General features: G+C 48.5%; 1 protein-coding gene across 2 annotated transcripts; it reads right to left on the bottom strand.

The window, feature by feature from the left end:
* Positions 1 to 1,038: 1,038 nt before the first annotated feature.
* Positions 1,039 to 22,364, bottom strand: LOC142582282 (acetylcholinesterase-1-like). 2 transcript variants are annotated; one of them, XM_075691785.1, is made up of 11 exons: positions 22,272 to 22,364; positions 17,721 to 17,931; positions 13,153 to 13,248; positions 12,449 to 12,550; positions 12,117 to 12,348; positions 9,749 to 10,017; positions 9,035 to 9,384; positions 4,957 to 5,192; positions 3,186 to 3,425; positions 2,684 to 2,930; positions 1,039 to 2,225 (listed from the first exon to the last, which is right to left on the bottom strand). In XM_075691785.1, exons 1-11 carry the CDS (start codon positions 22,280 to 22,282, stop codon positions 2,075 to 2,077), a joined length of 2,145 nt encoding a protein of 714 aa, XP_075547900.1. In that variant the 5' UTR covers positions 22,283 to 22,364; the 3' UTR covers positions 1,039 to 2,074. The 2 variants fall into 2 exon arrangements, with proteins under 2 accessions (XP_075547900.1, XP_075547899.1); XM_075691784.1 differs by having other exon boundaries at positions 2,104 to 2,930.

Genomic DNA, 22,364 nt, shown 5'->3' with positions numbered 1-22,364 from the left:
GACGATTAGTGAGCTTCTGATTAAGGTTTTTTTCTAAATGAACGTGATAGTTGGCTGTTCTTTTTTGACTAGTCTGTACAAGCATGGTACACAACTATACTGAAACAAGCATTTCTGCTCCAAATATATGCGGCTGCGTTCGCCTCGATTCGGTGTTCTATACTTACTATTCGTATTATACGACATCTTTACATTCGCCCATGTCTAGTTATAATAGAATGAAGCAAGAATCCGCCAGCAGGTTACGTCAGTGTAGCTCGCTCTGGCTAGAGCGACTTGTCCGCCCTCGCCGCTTTCCGGCTGACCCTGTAGGTGCACCTCTCCGTGTGAGCGGAGGAGGTGCATTCGCAGAGACGGCGGTGCATGCCTTCTGTGTAGAAAAGTCACACACGGGCATATCGCTCTCTGCAAGTCCATTTGCTGAAACATAGCAGAAGGGCCCGGGACCAAAGAACCTAAATTAACCTACACCAACACAATTCGACGCTTTGTCAAGGGTATTAGTAAAATATACCTCGAAGCAAGTCAGCTACAGCGGTTTGACATAGTGGAGATCAATCCGCTTCGACGATTTTCATCATCATCGGCAGCAGCCTATTTTACTAACAATTATTCAAATCCAAACTGGGTGTACTGATGAGCTGATTGGTCGGTTTGCCTCTGTATGGTTTATGCCCACTATGGAGGCTCCGACTATTCTTTTAGGGGATGAAAATAAAAAAAGGAAAATAACAAATACGTTAGAATTTAGCAAGAAAATCGTACTGAATTTTCTCAAAATTTTCTCAAAGGCTGCGCAGTCATCCATGAGGCAATGTTTGTCTCTGACAGTGCCCGCGACAATTCTGTCTTGGGAGTCTCTGATAGAGGAGGACAATATCAGATTCGCAATTCGAAAGTTTCGAATGTTCGCACACCCCTAGTTGTGTGTATACCGCCAAGTACTCGATGTTCTTGATAATGCTGCCTGCTGTACGATGCGTCGTGGTAAGCGAGTTCAGAGGATATGGCGAATCACTGGTCTGCTGTTTCGCTCATTGGTTTTATTTTTCGGCTATTACTGCATGATGGGCACGTTGTAGTACATTTTCCATCACGAAATTGCATTTTCTCAGGCTTGAACGTTAAAATAAAAAAATTGCCACGGTTACAAGATTTCATCACATAAGTCCAAGCACACACACTTATACAAAAGGAATCTCAGCACCTCAAGTTGTGTTTATAAGCCCACGTGAAACATTACATTAGAAAGATAAATAAGAAATAGGTCGATTAAAAAGAGATTCTGAAGCTTAAGCGTCCCAATCCTTTACTTCGCAATCAAGTTCATACACGCTACACACGATACCACGTCTATTAAGAATGCTCCACACACATGTTACATACTATGTAATCCGTATCACAACAATCAATATGTGAGCTGGTCCAAAATATTGTTACGTTAATGAAACACTGTTCACATAGTTCAGTGCACAGTCTATTTTCTGCGATGTGAACGCGCACACCTCATAATCGCTGCTGCTGGTCAAGAAGCCGAGTCTGGTACCCTTTCTCTTCCGCGTCTATATCACTATTAACTAGAGCGCCCAAGACGTTGGTGCTGGCGTCGCACATGATTGATGTCCCACGCGATCCTCTGGCGTTGCATGTCGTTTTGACGTGCGTGGTCATTCAAGACGGACGCCTCCTGTCCGTGTGACCGGAACCAGGACGGTTAGACAATCTAATATTGCATTATTACAACATTAACGTGTGGCTAGCGCAACAAGCGAGTACACATAATACATTCAAAACGGTACTCCGAAATAAAGACAAAATAAGCAGAAAGTGTCACTCGTCGGGCAGCGAAATGTAGTCAAACAGTTCAAACAGCACTGCGATACAGTTGAATACGCAAGTAAGAAATAATGAGCAAAACACGGCAAAAAAAAAAACGACTTCGGAAGTGACAAAATAAGAAATAGCGCTCTTAGAAAAAGCGGAAGCGTGCCTATGGTGAAGGCACTGCTCCCAACACCAAGCAGGCTAAACGTCGACTGGCCGCCATGTTAGCGCCGAGGTTTCGAGGCGTCTCCTAGTAGAGGATGTGGGGTCGTATCTGGCGGCACTGCTCGGCACGTGTTGACGCTGCCAGCGAGAAGCCGTCGAGCGTGATCTCGACCGTGTCGTTGCCCAGGCCGTGGAACTCGGGCCACTCGGCGCCTTCGCGCAACTGAGGCAGCGTCCTGCAAGGTTCCCGGAACAAGTAGCACGCATTGCGTTTCATGGGCCAAAGTCCGGTTGTATGCGATGAGACATACTAGAAACGCCGAGTTCGCGTTACACGATACCATTATACATACGTACAGTCTGACTAAGCTGAGTGCTACTTCGTTTACATCGAGATGAAGCGCAGGGCCATGCCACGCAGCCATGCTAACACAGCCATGCCACCACTTGTTCATCGTGGCGCTTGTTTGTTATCGTCTGCAGCGGTCTTCCCGACACGCCAAGGAGTCCGGAATACTTCTGACCGCCTAATCTTCGCCGAATCTTTGTACGAGGGCGTTTCCACGTTGTATCCATAACCGAACGCGGCCACCAGAGCCGAAAGTATCGAGCCCGTGGCCTCGTGTTCAGCGCAATGCTGCTGTAGATATGACTTGTGCGCGAAAGCACGAGCACCTCAGTGCTATGGACGCACCCCTCCTTTGCGAACGTGGCCACAAGCTTTATGAGCCGGCGGCTGAGGTCCTGTTCCTGCGGCGTTCCCAGTCCTCGGCGGAGTGGCACTCCGAACACGAAGTCCAGGTCCTCGTACTGCGCCGGAAACGAATCGTTCCAGCCGCTGAAGCTCGGCTTGTGGACGAACACGTAGCTGTACACGCGGTTATTGCCCGAAGACAGGTGCTCTGCCAGGTACTGTACCGGGCACGAGGACAGCACGTCGCCTGCACACGCCGATAAGGGGCTGCGTCAAGGGCGGTTCAGAAAGTTTCGATGCTCTATATATATATATATATATATATATATATATATATATATATATATATATAGCTAGAGAAAATGCGTGTAAATTAATGGTCGCTATCGGTCGCCCGCTGTGGTTACCCAGGCAACGAACTTGGATCTGATGCGCGTGATAAAGCTTGCTACGCCGTTAACGCGAGTCGTTTCAGATGTTTTACTTTGCGAGACTCGCTTACCAAGCAGCTGCTTGAAGTGCGACAGCGCCCAGGTGCGGTTGTCCCGCTGGTCGGCGTTGGTGTAAAGCGCGATGAGCCGCGCCACGTCCACCACGCCGTACGCGGCCAGCAATTCGCCAAGGTTGATGGGCTTCCGGAGGCTCGTGTAGACCTCGGCCAGCACAACGCCCTCGCCGGAGACGGTGCCCAGCAGCACCTCCTTCGAGTGGATCGCGTCCGACAGCAACTGGCTCGGATACGCTGCAGCGGTGACCGTACACGTATACGTGCAAAAGAGATGAGACCACTTGAAAACTTTTCTTCCTCACCTATAGTTTAGAGGCACTGTCTCAGCTCCTATTTTCCTATTTTTTTTCTTGAAGCTTCCCACAAGGAACCTGGATCACTGGGCGAAATGGCCCTGTTGCAAGCTCTTGAGCGAAAAGACGACTGGCACGAGTGGAAAACACGACGAAAGCGCTTTTGCTGTGCCGATCCATCCTGCATATTTCGGATTTTTGCACTAGTAATCCTGCTTTCGAATCCTCATAACAGAAGTTTTGAAGTAATCACGGTGAATTTTGGATGTCTGAAGACTTCGATTGGCTCGACATCGCCTGCAGTCTTGAGAGCGGTGGGCATAGAAAGTGTATTCTGTAGATAGTGCCGTTGAACGGGTACGTGTGGTATCTTCTAGTAACCATATTTTGCACCAAAGAGCTGCTTTTGACAAACTTGAAGCTGATCCTCGGCTATTAAGATACGCATAAGTGATTTTTTGATGCTGCTTGTAAACTGAGGCTGAGATTTCACATCTTTAATTTGGCGGGTGCTATCACGCATGTTCCGGTGGAACGAGTGAATGAATTGCGGAAAAGTAATAAAAACGTAGTTTCATGTTGAGTGAATTTCGGATGTGATCCATAATTTAGCATGACGTGTTTCGTCTACGGCTATGCAACTGGGTATATCCAGGATCGAGTGAACGGGTCGCCATGCGGTATTGCACTGTGTCAGGAGGTCATGTTGCCGCGTCGCCGCCTACGTTTGAAATTTTTCGATGGAATGTCTTTCGAGAACGGAGGGATTGCACTTTAACGCAACATCGTCATTTTCTGGTATTGTAGCTCCGTATTTAAGCGTAAAGGCAATAAATTATTTAAAGGATTGCTTCCCGGAAGATCCCGCATGCAGTAGAATGTTTACAGTGGGAGGCGTCAAGACTCTTCGACAGATAAATCATTCCGCAGCAATCGCCAATTTATACAATACTTTGTCCCTCTCAAGTATCCATGCGCCGGCAGAGTCGAAGGCATCCGTTAACGTCTTCCACGCTCTTACATGTCTCGCTGTGCTTTCCAAGGCTGGGATTAATGAGCACACAACGTGTGTTCGATCGCAGTAGTCCCTTGAATACCACATTCAACTTACCCCGCTAACTCGTTCAGATACTTTCTGTAAATACTACAAAAAGCGATAACTTTCCATAAGCGTTCGAGAGTCTGTTACGTGCCTTAAGTTAAGCAACTGGTCGAGCGCCCATTGCATGATGACAGATTGAACCGGCATCCTCAGTCATAACGCCGCCTATGCCGTTGTATGCCAAGGTGCTCCTCAAATGGCCAAGCGTTACTTTCGAGACCCGTCCTATGGTGTGACCAGAGCTGCCGCGGTACAGCATACCAGTGCTCCAAATCTTGGCAGGGCTAGGATTCACACTTCTCAGGCTATTTTGGCTCGGACAGTGGCTTCAAAGCCTTTGGCAAGGATTCTCGGTAGCTGCGCCGCTTACCAGGCAGGAACTCGGTGTCGAAGCTGGGCCCGAACACGAAGTCGATGTCCTTGTGCGCCTTGCGCTGCACGAACATCTCGGGCTCAACCTTTCGCAGGCAGTCGAGCGCCAGCTGTGGCTCCTCTTCCTTGGTGTTGCACTTGAGATTCACTTGGAGCGAGCGCACGTTGCCGGTGCTCGCGTCGCCCGTGTTGTTCTTGAAGAGGCGCAGTGCAGAGCCGCTCTGCAGGATCAACCTGAATAGACAAATAACAAACGTGTTCTGCCTAAACAAACTGCAACTGAAACCTGCGTTTGCGCCGTATAGGCACAGGAATGGAGCTGAGGACATCGCAAGAGACGCAAAATGAAGCTTTGTCCTTTCTCGTTACTTTCAGCGATAGAAAACGGAACGAGAAAGAGATCTAAATTTCTAATGATTCAGCCATACGTTTGCTACCCTGTCGTATTTTTAACCTCTTATTACATGAATTTGTGTTTTCTAGTGAAAAAAAAATTTGACAAGTGTTTATTTTCGCCAGAAATGCTGGACCAAGCCTCAGTTTTCAAAAGAAACGCAATGTCGTGATTTTCTGAGCGGAAATAATTTCGTATCATGTCCTACACCATGTAGTTACGGGCATATTTTACAAGCATGCAGAAAGGCAACCATTGAAAAAAACTTGAAACTCAGCCGTAATATATAGTGTATTTTTCTCGAAGCTCGGTAAATTACAAGTTTATTTAAACTTTGATGACATCATTCTTGGTTGACTAAATTAGCTGCAATATACTTAAGCCGGATACCGCAGTGCGCTTCCATATATGTAATTTTTTTTCTCCCTTTGTGCGGACTAGGAGCTTGACGCAAGCCGCATGAATACCTTCTTTCTCCGAGAGTTCTTTGTTGCTCTTCTTGCCTTTAGCTCTTGTAACACGGCTGGCGCCACGCTATGTCGATTATAAAAAACTTGAAATGTTCATCTTATCACATATAAATCACAATAATGGTGCCATCCAACAGATGATCTGTAAAAAGTGCTACATTTTCTCAGCAAATCTGTTTTCTCACAACAAAACAATTTCTGCTCTCGTCCACAAAGCAACCCATAGCTGCATGCTGTATGATACATGATACGGCCAGCAATGCTTGTCTCGAAGAACCATCGGAATATCTTCCTGGTTTCAAGCATAACAGTGGACTCAAACAATAAACTGAACCCCCGCTTTTGTTACTGCGGCGCTGCTTTCTAGGCCAGGGATTGCGAAAATAACCAGTTTGTTTACGATCTTTTCGTGCATTGTGTGACGCGCTGCCGGCATACATATTTTGAGAGAAAAATAACGCACAAATTATTTCCAGAGTTACGGTCGCTTTTAATTTCAATTTCTTTGGTAGAGATGACACAGATTCCGGGTAAATAATATATGTGCTGATTTCCTTTGTGTTGATTCTACCTAGTCAGAGGACGTTGTTATGTATCACATATGACACGCAATGCGGTAAGTATTGTAATGCGCTAATTACGTGCTTTAATAATGACCGATCATTACATTATCATTTTCTTCTGAAACTTTCAGCTCATATTTGTCGCTCTTTTGTCACTGTGGGGTTCACAAAGTCCGCCGTGTGCTTCACGATTAAACTTAAATGTGAAAGGGGCTCACCCATTCACTAGCCCACAAAGAAAAAAAACAGCACGAGTACAGGACGCAAAGTGAACGAAAGACACAACCAGGCGCATTGTGAGGCTATAAAGCGGCGGTAGCGAAATCGCCTCTGGTCGCCGCCGTTGCGAACCTCGTACGCAAAGAGCGTTGGCTGTGCGTAGCTTTCATGCTTGGGTAATCAGGCTAAGACTCGCAAGATACCCGAGTGTAGCCACAATGAGTATCGTAGAAACTTTGCTCGGTGAATTAGAAATAATTATCCAGAAACATACCTTCTTCACGGGAAATGAAGCTTATGGCGGTAATAACACACATTCACAAAATAGCACTTCGCCTATAAAAGATCACTACGAAACGAGCAGTGCGGTTGGCTCTCACCGCCCCACACGTATTGCAGATTCACTGCATAAAAGTATACAGTGACGGGCACAATGATGTAAAATGCGAGAAGGAGCACGCAAATAGCGGCCTCCCGTTGTGATGCAGACGCCGATACCCTATGGGACCAATGGGTAGCTATATGCGTAAATGAGCGCCTGCGTGATCAATTCTATTCGTTCATGGCAGTGCACGCTGAACACTTATAGTTAAGAACTAACATCTGTGAAGGTTGCTCTTGAGTTGCCGTTTCATTAAAAAAAGAACCTGGAGGCATGGGAAGCATATATATATATATATATATATATATATATATATATATATATATATATATATATATATATATATATATATATATATTGAAAAGGGGCTATGCATGATTAAGTGAGCGCGCCACCGCTGAAGCTGCAGCACAACAGAGTTTCGCCGTGCAGTCGTCGAAGGCGACATGGCTGTAAACGCGTACGCTTCGCTGCTTCCTTTCCCATATCGGGTGGGCGCTCTGGTGTGAAGGGTAAAAGAAGCGGGCAAGCGGGCACAGTGGTCAGCTCGCTTTCCCTCCCGTCTTCATGCTGCCTTTCCCATCTGCCAAACAGCCTACGTAAACAAAATCCTGCTTTCGTGAGCCATCCACCGGAAAAATGCGCGCGGCGGTTTCAGGTAATCCTGTAAGTTTCTGGAAGATAGCTATTTATTTGTCCTTAAAGGCCCCTCAACAGGTCTGGCCATTATGAGCTGACAAGCGTAGAGCATACAATGCGCGTTAACGATCGTGTTTGCAAAGAATGACATCGCTACGCACCGCGGGAAGGTCTGAAATTTCAATCCGAACGCCTTTTCCCTTTCCCTCCCGGCAACAGCTCTCCAAGCTGGACGGTGACGTGCTCGTGTCCCTGCGCCTACGTACTCGTGGCCACAGTGTGACGTCGCTCGTGGGGACACATGAGTTCGAGAATTATTCAAGGCAACATCTCTTATTTGTGTGATCTGTTGCTTGAATTGACGAATTGAAGTTTAGGGAAATAATAAAACACACGAACGCAATGCCTCCGTGTTTTTTTGTTTTGCATCGCACCGAAGCTAGAGAGGTGTGCTTCCGCTTCGTCTACTTGTTCCTAAGTGCGTGCAGTCGCGTGCGCAGGCACCGAAACTATGCCACTTTCTACCGTGATCCAGCGCCGGGATCATGCTCTGCGATCCGCTTGTTCTGCCTCAATATTCGTGTAGCACTGAATTACAACGCGTCATATGCCCTTGCGCACACTGGGGTAAATCGTGCGCTGCGCGAAACGAGCCAGTCACAACAACTCGCGCGCAACGCCGTCAACGGAAGTGCGCACGCCGCAACGTAAAGCCAGGAGAAAAAAAAAACGAGGCGGGGCCCGTGACGTATGCGCCACGCGATCCTCGAGGTCCGGTATGGGAGAATGCAAGGAAGGAATTTCGCTTGCGGAGGCTAGACGGGACAAGTGGAGAGCGTGGCTCGCTGTGCAGTGGAGCTCCTGAAATCATGTGTTCGCGGCACTGAAATATTTCTATCTCGGTTATTAATGGGAGCCGATATGAAAAAATTTTGAGGCAGAACGCTCCCTAGAAGACACGTAAGAACTTCAAGCGTATAACCAACATTTGCTATAGGGCCTGGTGAGTGGCCCCTTAAAAGTAATTTTCGCCACGCGTCTGCAGGAGAAATCCTGTGACGCGGTGTCCAAAACGACGTCCGACGAGTCTGAAATATGGCTGCTAAAGACTGCTGGGAGCCTGATGGAACGTTTTGGAAACTTGCTGGGCGGGGTTTTTGGTACCATGGGCCAGACGCTGGATCACACGTGGAATCTTGTACTGTGTAGCTTACACGTTAAAGTGTGGCCAAACTAGCGGGAGAACGCATGCAGCGCGCCTCCTGCGCGCCAGAACTAACGGCATTTTTTTCCTGTCGCCGAGAGAATGGATCTTGCTACCGCTCTCAGTGGTTCGGCCTTCGGGCGAAAAGTTTCCCGCTACATAGCATCGATCGAGTTGCGGCTATTGCGCCTGATGTGCGTTGTACCTGGGCACCCCCTTGACCCAGTGGGGTTCGGGAGAGAGCAGCTGGTAGCCGACGGACACGGCGCCGGCCTCGTAGCCGTGCAGCACCAGACGCTCCGGGTCGCCGCCAAAGAATCGCACGTTATCGCGCGTCCACTCGAGGGCCAGGCGCTGGTCGTATAGCGCCAGGTTGCCCGGAGAGGACTCGCTGTTTGCATTCGCCCTAAGGAAGCCAAGTGGGCCGAGCCTGAAGTTGGGAACCACGACCACGAGATTACCCAGCGCAGAGAGCAGCTCGCCGCGCAACAACTCCTGGCTGTTGCCGCCATAGTAGAACTGGAAGCCGTGCAGGAACACCAGCACAGGGAGGCCCTGCAGAGACGCAGACGGGACACAATCGGGCCGAGCTTCCGTGCTCGGCGTTTGTTGATTGATCAAGAGAGTTGCTGTTGAGCAGAACGGGAGAACGGCAGAACGGGAAGACTAAGATCTGCTCAAGGCTGTTTTGTCTTCCTCGTTTCCACAAACCTCGTTCTAGCCAGTCAGCCGTAGCAGTGCCGACCCAGTTCTAATTGAGCACTGTGACCACGCACCGTAATTTAAGGTCCCAATTACAAAGAAACGCAGCTGTAAAGAGAGACGCCGTAGTTTATGGCTTCGGATTAGTTTTGAGCACGCAGGGTTCGTTAGCGCGCACACAAAGCACAGTACAATGCGGTAACATGTCGAGGGTGACCTTTGCGTTGATGCTGGGCGTCCACAGGTTGAGCCGCAGGCAGTCCTCCGAGCCGCTGTTGGCCGCGTCGTACACGGAGAAGTTGCCGATGCGCAGGGGCGGCTGCAGGCAGGGGGCGCTGCCCCCCGTGTTCTGCTGCGCCCACTGGCCGGGGCGCACGGGCCGCCGGAACCGGAGCTCGCCGCCCGTCGCGTTGCCGAACGGGATGCCGAGAAAGCTGTCGCACTCGAGCCCACCTTCGACACGCTCGTGTGAGCCGCGGTACGTGCCTGCATGCGGACATTCAACGACCGCGGGAGGGTGACTCACTGACAACGAACTGAATAGATGATTTCCGGTTTCTTAACAGTTTCTGTAATATACCACAGCGCATGATGACGCTGAACTTGCCTGACATTCCACACTTACTTGACTCAAGTATCTCAGACAGAAGTTCGCCAACCATTGAAATGCTGGTCGAAATGCATCGCTTCATCATTTCGTGTCCCGGCACTATTGGTTAGAGACCGCGTGCCTGACGCGTCTGTTTTACACTCTTCGGCAAAGCTGTCTGCGACCTTTTTGCTCACCGGACTTCAATTGTCGATAACAAGGCCAACAGAAATATTGGCCTAGTCCTTCATCCCATACTTCCAAAAAATAATAATAAAAGAACACTTCACAATGACTCTATTCTGAAAATGGGACGTGATTGGTGACGTGCTGACGTCCAGCTCATCAGCCGCCGAGTCGTCAGCCGCGCCCGGTGGCTGACGACTCGACGCGGCCTAGGCCAATCGCGTGAGGCGAAACTGAACTCAAACTGAACGTAAATTGAACGCGCGTTTCGAACAACGATCTCCGATCGCGCCCCTGCTCACGAAACGGCTGTACTAACAGAACTTCACAATTACTGTCACGATCCACCCGGGTTCGTGAACAAGGTAGGGCTGGAGGCACCCTCCGTTAGACGGACGCTCCGCAGCGTGGTGGTGCTGAACGATGACTGACCGCCGAGCGGCTGTGCTCGTCGGTGTTTATTGCAGTGCGGTGACCAATGCTGCCTGCCGAGCTTGGCAGGCCACCGAGCCTGGCGGCGAACGAACATTATGCCTGAGAGTGCGTCACAAGCTTGCTCACGGCAAGCGCCTGAGCGCTTGCCGCCGGTACATTAGTCCTTCCTGTGCTGAGCATATGCGTGCGCCGCTAAAGGCTCACTCACATTAGGCCGACCCGACACCGATTTCGGTCTGCCGAATATCGGCGACAGCATTCTTTCCCTCGTGTCGGCGCCTCTCTCACACTGTACCGACGTCGACAATCTGCCTACGGTCGCCGCAGAGCTCGGCGTCGGTACAGTGTGACAGAGGCACCGACATGAAAGTAAAGAACGCGGTAGCCGATAGTCGGCAGACCAAAATTGGTGTATGGTCGGCCCAGTGTGAGTGAGCCATAACGACGATGCATCCCAGCGCTTTGAGCTGTCGTTTTGCGCAGTCGTGTCCTGTTCTGCGATAAAGGTCTAAGTTTTGAATTGTCAAGTCTCCTGAACCGACCTTTTGCTATCGGTTTTATTCCAGACGACCCGCCGGGATTAGGCGGGAACAGTGAGCTGTGTCATTCCTGCCAATGGAGCGCCACTTAATGTTCGTTGTCGCCAAAGGGCGAGAGCAGTTTGGAAATCGTGCGACTCTGGGGTGACGCAACTTGTCATCCAGTTCAGAAAGAATTCTTCAAATGTGAAGTTTGCTTATCGAAGACATGACAAATTTTCTTAGCTTGAGCTAGTTCTCTTAAAAGAGGACGCCTTGATTCTGTAACTGGCTATGAATTTCTGTAAAACACGGGGCTTTCGCAGAGATGCGACAGCCCTTTGGGCATGCTGGACTCGCTTTCGGAGGTCGCGGAAGGGCTGAGCCCCGGTATAAAAGGAAACATCTAATTGCACTGTTACATTTCGTCGCGCAGAGCTAGCTGGACTCCGGGGTCAATATTAGTATTGATGTACCATTCCCTTTCTTCTCTTGGCCTCGGTAAGTCATCGGGCCATCTTGAATGATTAAAGAAGTATCCATCCAACCGTCTTTACCCCGAGGCTATGGTGTTGGGCTGCTGAGCACGAGGTCGCGGGATCGAATCCCGGCCACGGCGGCCGCATTTCGATGGGGGCGAAATGCGAAAACACCCGTGTGCTTAGATTTAGGTGCACGTTAAAGAACCCCAGGTGGTCAAGATTTCCGGAGTCCTCCACTACGGCGTGCCTCATAATCAGAAAGTGGTTTTGGCACGTAAAACCCCAAATATTATTATTATTATTATCTTTACCCCGAGGTATACACAGAAAGATGCCCATTCGCGACACGCGCTGTGACTGTGGCAGAAAGAGTACCCCACGCGGCGTCCACTTGTACAGTTATCTGCGTCTTGGCCAGCACGGCGAACAGCACCAGCGCCACCATGGGCAGCGCGATGACGAGCACCACGGCGCACAGCAGGGGCTTGCCGCGGCGCTGGCCGGTGTCGGCGCTTGTCGGGTTCACCACGTGGCGTTCGAGCACCTTGTCCAGCATAGTCTCTTCCTCTTCTCCCCGGTGTAGTCCGCCAACCGGAGCCATTGACGCCTGAACGAGGGCAACGACATCGTCCATCGCTCGTGCCCTGATAACTCGTCGCAAGAATATCAGATACCTCGGGCGTACCACCGTTACCGCTGATCCTTACCCTGGAGAGCCGCCGAGACTGGCTAATTCTGGTCGGATTGTTCGGTGAAATTTGCGTCTCCGAGGGTGCCGAGACCGGGGACACTGGAGGAAACGGGCTACTCTGTAACCCAGTGCAGAAGAGTCAAGTGGTAGAGCCGGAAGCGGAAGCGAGTCAACACGGAAATACTCGTAAAAATAAGCGGCTTTTTTGGCTAAGCTAACAAACGCAGTAAAACAACTTTGCAACTGTCCCCAAACAATAATCGTCACCTGTTCCTGCTTGCGCTTTTTCTGTAGAAAACTCTGCGCTCGCTATTTTCCTCTCACGAATGCTATGTCATGCTGATAACGCGCATGCTGTTGGTGACCTTGATGTACCGGGCGAACAGCGGTAAAAAAAAAATGAAAATACGCGCAAGGCAGATGACAATTCTTGTTTGGGGACAAGATAAGCGTCAAAGTGTTGCAAACTTGTGTACTCCTGTTTTGGAAAAATGCGCCGAAAATGACACGAATTAGACCTCGAATCATGCGCTTTTTTGTTTCTCAAAACAAGTACATCTCGTTCAAGTAAGGCCTTATTAGTATATATACTAGACTTCATTCGGTTCACGTATGACTCTTTTCGTTGCGGCAATCTTTTAAGACTCCTTGGACTGTCACGTTATGCCCTATTGTTTCTTGCACCTCTGGATCGAAGACACACGAGCAAGTGTTACGTACGAAGACCGCCTTGCGCGAGTTGAAATAGGGCGAGTTCTCGCTGAAGCTCCCTGGGGACGGCGGTGACGGCTGATGCGACGTCATCGCCCCGTTCACCTGTCGCCACAGTAGAGAACGAGGAAAGAATGAAAAGGTGTTGCGGCACTTCGTGAGAGTGCACTATAGAAATAGGCGACTATAGCTTCATCAAAGGCCAACTTGGCGCCACCTATGTTATCGTGGCGTCGTGACACAGAGCACATTTACTGCAGGTATGGAGGTGGTGCTCATAACAATAATAGAGTGTTGCGCGTGTTTGTTCAAACTGACTCATCTGTGGCAGCTGAAACGATCACAAAAACGGAGCGCGCGATTGTATCGTGAGGTCCTCACGCATTGACCCCATTCACCTCCTGAGAAAAAAAAACGAAGAAAAGAAACGAAACTAGTTCGTCGCGACAGGTATACGTACCAGGGTGAATTATTTAAGGTGCTTTTTGACTCTTGCCAGTATTCTTTTTTCAATAATTTTGAGAACTTAGACCTTCATGTAACGCAGTAATATGACATGGTGAAAATTTCATGTCACGCCTGCTTTAATATCTTTGTTTCTAATACTGATATTGTTGTTTTGTTTTTCTGTCATGGTGAAACAACGCCAGTCCGAACGTCCTTTAGCTTACAATTTTTCTGCATAGAAAATGCTTTATGTCATTGGCGGTTCTGAGCCTCAAACGAGCTAAAAATCCAACATCAAGCTCTGCAGAAAACGGTACCGCCGGTTGAACAGCAACACTGTAGCTTGCTTGGTCACACCGTGGCCTATAAATCAACTTGCGTAAGCAGTTGCGCACAGTCGTGTCGCCGAAACTCTCGAGATATCTAAACAGCACTTCAGCACACGATGCTCGTTAAAGGCCCGTGGCCCGTCACTTCGTGAACCTCCCTAAGTCATCCATAGAGGATGCCTGGAGGGGTCGCGGACTCCTTAGTCTTGCGGAACACTCGAGGCCTTCAGAAGTGCTTGAGGAGACCTAAGACCGACTAGAGAAGACAATGCATGATGTCTTAGGTCTATGACATTGTACTGCCCAATGCATAAAGTTAGGGGGGGTGCAGACTGCGCCACCCCACCCCGATATTTAAGCAGGGGCTCGTGCGAGCTCGCCTTGCGCAGACACGCGTTCGTGCCCCTGCTCGCACGTTCGCGATCTTCCTCCACAGCTGGCTCCGATGCCGCTCATCATGCCAAAAAAGGGCAAAGTTAATTAAGATAGACATAATAGTTCTGCGGAAACCCGCAAGGTGGAGAGAAATAATTATTAAAGGGAGAATCAGACATCCACCCGTTCGTAGCAATTGCTACAAAGGAAACCCATACGGGTTCCTCGAAAGAAAACCTTCACAGTTGAATAAAAATTTTTCCTGGTCCTCTCCACCTTGCCGGTTTCCGCAGAGTTATTACGTCAAACTCTTGCCTTTACTTCCTGTTGTCGACAAATTCGACTTCGCCCTGCCATCTGCTGGCCCCCTGGTTAGCTCAGATGGTAGAGCGGCTGCCCCGGAAAGGCGGCAGTCCCGGGTTCGGTTTCCGGACCAGGACGAATTTTTCTTCCACTGTGAGGCTTTTCTTTCGAGGAACCCGTGTAGGTATCCTTTGTAGCAATTGCTACGAACGGATGGATGTCTGATTTTCCCTTTATTAATTAGTTAAGATAGTGTTCATCGAGGCACTCGAACCCACGGCCGGTCCTCGTTGGGAGTCGAACCCTCGAGCTTATGTGGAAGTCGAACCACGACCTTTGGCGTTAAGGCGAAGTTAATCAAGACAAAGTTAATTAAGGCAGCGTCAATTATGGCACACGAACACCCGACCTCCTGTAGGAGAAAAAGAAATGATAAGTAACAACGCATTGAATGAGAATGTCAAGTAATCTAATGAACGTCTTTTGAGCGCGCAGGTTTTCGCCTTCACCCTCCTTGGCGTATGCTAAAGGGGCTGTCCACTTTTATTACCGGTAATACCGTGTGCGGGGTAATCTTAATTCTCAAAATTTTCGATTAAGGATTTAGTCGAGATTAATCGGTTCATGTGGAATGAGTAAAAACAGGAATGCAAGTGCTGCCGCAATGCTGCATGAATTTCCCCGAGGCGCTGCACATGACGGTCACCACCCTTTTTCGACTAAGATTCTTGGCACAGCATGCTGTTTCGTGGGCCGCACGAGCGTGAGGCTACTTCCCCGTGAATCAGTCAAGGTTCTCCTTGGTTTCTCTTAGGTGACCTATTAATTTTCACTGATTTAGTTGGGTATTATGAGTGCTGTGTTATACCACATGTATTTTGTTCCCTTTTTAGGTAATTAGGTGCTAAACCGTAAAATATATGGTTGTGGTGCCTGAGGATGCCAATGAAGCAAGGCAAGTAATAATCCGTGTTGCAGCCAGATTTATTTGCTTTCAGTTGACATGTTTTTAACCCTTAAATCACTTCCCGAGTTATTTTTGGAAAGTGTTTTCAAAATGACATTTCTTTTCAAGTGCTTTATTGAATCGGCACATTAAATAAATGCCCGAAATACACTCAGAATAATAGTTATTTTTAGAATAACGATAAAAAATTGTTTAATTCTAGAGAACGTTTCAGCGCGGCCGCGCGCCCTATCTTGGAATTAATTTTCCGTGTGGTGCAGCATCTCTTGTGGCTTCTTGCGCGCTCTGTCCTAGTGCACCTAGTACAGAATGTCGTGTGATCTCAAGCTTAGGAGACCCGTCAAAGCGAGAGGCAGCATGGAGCGTTCGTTCGCCACTGCTGCCTCTGTTCATCGCGTCATTGTTGCGACAGCGAGTTTCCGCGGTCATCGAGTAAAATACATTCATGCTTACCTGTGTGCGCTAATTTATTCAGTAAGCGAATGTTTATCGGAATTCATACAGCCGATAAAAAGGCTAACGTTACTTCTTACAGCTGTTTAGTAATTTGCTATAGGAATCAATGCTTCGCCTTTATGGCGAAACTAGCATTCCTTCCCTACGTGCTTTTTGCATTTTTCGCCATCTCTACTGCCGCGATCCTGTGCTTCGCTTTAAATACATAAATTGATGTAGCCGTTGCCGTAGCACAATTGGTAGTACAACCATACTTGCAAACTCTCCCGATTTATCCGACAGACTCGCGAATTACGACCAATCCTCCAAATTTTACGGACACGGCCAGAAATTTTCTGAAAATCTGTCCCAACCCAAAGAAAAAAATGAATGCAAGTAAAAAGAACACACGTATTCCAGCGCAGCCGCATTACAATTGTCAATATGCGCTAGGTAGCTAGCCAAAGTCAGGTATAAATCCAAGCCTTTTGTGCGTAGTCAGCGTAGGTCTAACTCAGTGCACTGGCAGACTGAGATATGCGTTAAGAGTGAACGTGAGTGAAAAGTCCGATATGCGCTTCATAATGGCAGGTTTTGTTAAGTCAGCTTCAGCGCTACACATTCTTGTTATGCGGAGAAGCATATAAAAAGTAAGAAGAGGCGATTGTGAAGTGACAGGAACGTGTTCCTGAATAATACACGTGGGCATGGGCCGCCTTCGATCAGAGCACGAGCGCTGAGACGTCTAATAAGTGTGCTGGCAGCCATTCTCATTTTTTTGTAATGTTGCTGTGGCCCCCAAAAAAGGGCGATTTTTTTTCTTTCTTTTATCGTCCCGCCCTCGGCGAGCTTCCCGAACTTCGAGGTCCCCAGTCTGACAGATATGTGCAGCACCTCGCGTAATGCGGATGTTGTAGGTTCAGATCCCACCGGCAGAAAGTTATATTTTCATGCACATTCATTTCCTTTTCTTCGCTCCTTTCTCAATTTCCATTTGAACTACAGCAGCTGATTTCGTCTACGCTTTCCCCGGTTTCATTGTCTATTGGCTTTTTATTGTTGTAATTATGAGGATTGGAGCCCCTCGGTCTCCCTTCTTTTCTTGCATATATACACATAAGGCAAATGTATATACTGTATATATACTTGAGTTCACTCCGGCGAAGGCCTGTTTTCTGGCGGAAACGTCAGTAAACATATATGCCATAACGTTCGTCCTCTTTTTCGTTCTTTTTTTAATGTTATACTTTTGTGCGTGTGTGTGCGTGCGTGAGAGAGCGCGTGTGCGCGTACGCGAGCTATATTGGTCGCCGCCCTATGAGGGCCCCCCTCCACTGAAGGAAGACTTCAAGCCCGGGTACCGGCAGGGCACGGACTTTACTCAAGTTTAAAAGGACTTCTTGCCGGGAAGCGGCTTACTTTAAATACTACTTTCGACGGCGGGAAAGTAGACATCACTCAGAGAACATGGCGCTCCTGTGTGTATAGTGTTCTGTCTGCGATGTCTGTTATCGCGCAATTACGAGATATTATATATGCTCAAGTGTTGTCAGTTTGGTTGGCATAGGCTAATAGTGGAAGGCAGCTGTTATGTCGCAAAGTCTTGTGCGTCGTCGTCTTTTGTGCCATCTCTTGCGCCGTGACACGAACACTTAACGGAGCAGGGTCTTATTTAGCGTGTTCTTGTATTCTCTATAGCGCCCTGTCTATAGTCGCGTTACCCGACGTTCGCTGGGCGCGACAGGCGGCGGTGCGGTCAGCGGTGCCCCGATCTGGTCATCCGGTGAGGCGGTGCTCCGTTGTCTCTTACGGACGCGGCGATCGGCTAGGCTCGACTTGGACGGCGAAACCGGAGCTCGTCGCGAGTGCCGCCGCCGACCCGCACCGGTCGATGGGCTGCGCACGCGCGCACCGGCACCGTCGCTCTTGGGCCTGCGCAGGGAAAGCTGCGCTCTTAGGGAAAAAGAATGTCGTCATATTCACTAACTATTATAAATATTAGCACGCTACTTGTCCCAAAAAGCACTACCTTCGAGGTAAGTGCAGGTAGTAAAACTACAGTACTTTTCACTTAGTACTAACTAAATACTACCTCTGTAAGTGCAGCTACTAACGCAACTGAAATATATTTACCAACAATATACAGTTGGGCCTATTCGATTTGTAAAGGCCGCTTGCATTGTCATATGAAGTCGATAGTATTATAAGAACATCATCATCATCATCATCATCATCATCATCATCATCATCATCATCATCATCCTGGTTAAGCCCGCTGCACACCCGCCGTGGTTGCTCAGTGGCTATGGTGTTGGGCTGCTGAGCACGAGGTCGCGGGATCGAATCCCGGCCACGGCGGCCGCATTTCGATGGGGGCGAAATGCGAAAACACCCGTGTGCTTAGATTTAGGTGCACGTTAAAGAACCCCAGGTGGTCGAAATTTCCGGAGTCCTCCACTACGGCGTGCCTCATAATCAGAAAGTGGTTTTGGCACGTAAAACCCCAAATATTATTATTATTATTAAGCCCGCTGCAGGGCAAAGGCCTCTCCCATACTACTCCAACTAGCCCGGTCATGTACTAAATGTGGCCATGTCGTCCCTGCAAACTTCTTAATCTCATCCGCTTTCTGCCGCCCGTTGCTACGCTTCCCTTCCCTTGGAATCCAGTCCGTAACCCTTAATGACCATCGGTTATCTTCCCTCCTCATTACATGTCCTGCCCATGCATGCCCCCCCCCCCATTTTTTTTTTCTTGATTTCAACTAAGATGGCATTAACTCGCGTTTGTTCCCTCACCCAATCTGCTCTTTTCTTATCCCTTAACGTTACACCCATCATTCTTCTTTCCATAGCTCATTGCGTCGTCCTCGATTTAAGTAAAACCCTTTTCGTAAGCCTCCAGGTTTCTGCCCCGTACGTGAGTACTGGTAAGACACAGCTGTTATACACTTTTCTCTTGAGGGATAATGAGAAAAGTGTATAACCAGCTGTGTGTCTTACCAGTACTCACGTACGGGGAAGTAAGAGCATAAGAAAGTAAAATAAAAATATATACATAAAAAGATAGAGAACCGCGTCCTTTGGCTATATATTAGGGCATATACACACATTGTTTACCAGGGACATTACGGGGCACTGACTCCGGGTAAGAATATACTACATATCTCCAACAAGCAATGATAAGCAAGAACACACTTAGAGAATGACAAAGAGTTACTATGCGACACTTACTCAAAGGGCATCCTGAAGAATATTTATAGCCGTAGCATGAAGGAGCACATGTTGCACCGGTGAGCATCAAGGCACTTGGTTAAATAATCAAACATTTGTACGCAAATTTCTACAGCCTACTGTCTGCATATATGTATGCTACGACGTCGCACCCAACATAATGGACAACACCACAATTAAACTCAATTTTGCATAACACTGCCACAATCTCAGCATAATAGGCCACTTCCAGGCGAGTTAGTAGTGGCTTAGTAGCTACTTAACAAAGCTACTAAGTAGTTTTCCGGGCTTGTAAAAGCAGCACTTACTAGTTTTATTATAGCCGCTGGCTAGTACAGAGCTACTAAGAAGGTAGTAAAATACACTGTGATCTAGTAAACACCTGCATTTGCTAGCTATTTACTAACTTTATTTTTAAGAGTGTACCCTGCGCCTACATATATAGGACGTGGCTAACGTAGCACAGTAGAGACGGTTAAAGTTGAGCTATGCCGAACACTTGTGTGCTTAAATGTATCACCCGTTATGCCGCAGACGTGCGAACACGTATACATATACGGCCGCTTTCTGACTCATTTATTGGAAGTGGAAATCTGCGCTATGTCGTATTGCGTGTTCAACAGGTTTTGGATGTTGGCCAGCTAGTTTGAACGTCTGGGAATTACCCGCCGCGGTTGCTTAGTGGCAGTGGTTTTGGGTTGCTAAGCACAAAGTCGCGGGATCGAATCCCGGCCACGGCAGCCGCATTTCGATAGGGGAGAAATGCGAAAACGCCACTGTACTTAGATTTAGGTGCACGTTAAGGAAACCCAGGTGGTCCAAATTTCCGCAGTCCCCCACTACGGCGTGCCTCATAATCAGATCGTGGTTTTGGCACGTTTAAGACCCCATAATTTAACTTCTGGGAATTTATGCTCCTTATGTCTTCTTTTATTTAGGCACTGCAGAGGTACACCGTTCAATTTTATTTATTTATTTCGCGCTAGCGTCGACCGCATGGCATGTCAGCGCCTTATAACGGCGAGAAGCGGCGAGATCGGTGAGAGTGTATACGAGCAAGCGCGCAGTGCAATTTCATGGCGGGCACCCGCCGTGGTTGCTCAGTGGCTATGGTGTTGGGCTGCTGAGCACGAGGTCGCGGGATCGAATCCCGGCCACGGCGGCCGCATTTCGATGGGGGCGAAATGCGAAAACACCCGTGTGCTTAGATTTAGGTGCACGTTAAAGAACCCCAGGTGGTCAAAATTTCCGGAGTCCTCCACTACGGCGTGCCTCATAATCAGAAAGTGGTTTTGGCACGTAAAACCCCAAATATTATTATTATTTCATGGCGGGAGAGGGAAAAAGCGACATGAGAAGGCCAGTAAACGCGGCTACTATACACAAAAGGGTTGCGGACAAACTCGAGAAAATTAAGTTCAAGGTACTGTACGGTACGTTTCTCCTACTTCGGAAAAATAAAAACCATGGAAATTTGTCAAGCGGACAACTGACGGATGGCGTGCAGACTCAAAGCCGCATAAAAGTACCGTATACGTCTGGGCGAGGTGTCGCACGTCATTTCAACACTTCTGTCCCTACCACGGTTGCGGGTTCGATCCCGACCGTGGCTGCCACATTTCTACGGGAGGGAAATACAAAAACACTCGTGCACTTATAGATTTAGATCATCGCTAAAGAAATTGGGGGGGGGGGGGGGTGAGTCGAAATTAAGCCGTAGTTTGCCACTACGGCGCGCCTCATAATCAGATTGTGGTTTTGGCACGTACAGCCCCATAATTCAAGTTTAACACTTCTGCCATGATGCGATGTCTTGTTTGAGGGAATGACAATACTAACCTTCTCAGTGGTTATGAACAATGGCGCACAACAACACCTCAAGCAAACATGTCTCGCTGTGTGTTCTGTATACTACGCAGGCAAACAGCACTGGTGCACGCAAAGTATCATTAACCAGCAACCCGCCACTCTCATATTGCAGTAGACGCTGAAGAAATTACGCATTCGCCGCTAATTATCGTGAATCAAAGCAAACAGCACAGAAAGATTTGCTTACGTCGATTGTTACACTACGTGTGATCCGCATTTTTTTTTTAAATTAAAGGGCGTCAAACGGATCATTGAGCGAACAGCCGGCGTCTGTAGCAGCGATACGGCACCTTAACTCCAATTGGCTGCGACGCCGCAGCACAAGCGCACCTCGACGGAGCAGATCGAGCGAAAACCTGCTGCTGCACTATCCCACCAGGTGTTGCGTGAGTGGACTCAGGGGAGACGGCATCGCCGCGTCTTTGGCATTCGGCATTAGCACCGCGGGTTTTTCTTGATGACAATACCTCAGACGTGCTGGCGCATGCGCAGTTTCGAGCAGTAGTAAGAAATGTGTACAATCAATGCATTCTACCTGTGCTGACATAAGGGGCAGAAACTTGGAAACTGACAAAGAAGCTCGAAAACAAGTTAAGGACCGCGGCAAGAGCGATGGAACGAAGAATGTTAGGCGTAACGTTAAGAAACGAGAAGAGACCGGTGTGGATCAGAGAGGAAACAGGCATAGCCGGTTTTCTAATTGACCTTAATATAAAGAAATTGAGCTGGGTAGGTCATGTAATGCGTAGGTTGGATAACCGGTGTACCATTAAGGTTGCAGAATGGGTGCCAAGAAAGGGAAGCGTAGTCGAGGACGGCAGAAGACTGTGTGGGGTGATGAAATTAAGAAATTCGCAGGTGCTAGCTGGAATCAGTTGGCGCAGGATATGGGTAATTGGAGATCGCAGGCAGAGCCCTTCGTCCTGCAGTGGACATAATAGGATGATGATGAGGATGATATGATTATGCGTATTTTTAAGCACATCTTTTCAGCTAGCTTAGAACTGTAAATAGGAGTACCGAGACAAAAAGTATGTCGAAGCGCGCAGTAGACGCCATATACTCGGCAGCGTCGAAAATCGCTCTTGCAAAGCCTACACACATCAACTACGCGAAAAAAAAAAACGCTTTTGGACACGAGCAAGCCGGGATGCAAAGACGACACTCACGGTTGGGGCATAGATCGTCGTGCCTCCTGGTTGCTCTATTCCGACCTTTGGAGAAGACGCTGACGGCAAGCGCGAAGCCGACTCCACGGTCTT

This window comes from Dermacentor variabilis, chromosome 5, assembly GCF_050947875.1.
Source record: "Dermacentor variabilis isolate Ectoservices chromosome 5, ASM5094787v1, whole genome shotgun sequence".
In the NCBI taxonomy this organism is placed as follows: domain Eukaryota; kingdom Metazoa; phylum Arthropoda; class Arachnida; order Ixodida; family Ixodidae; genus Dermacentor; species Dermacentor variabilis.
This window is presented reverse-complemented; position numbering and strand designations above follow the sequence as displayed.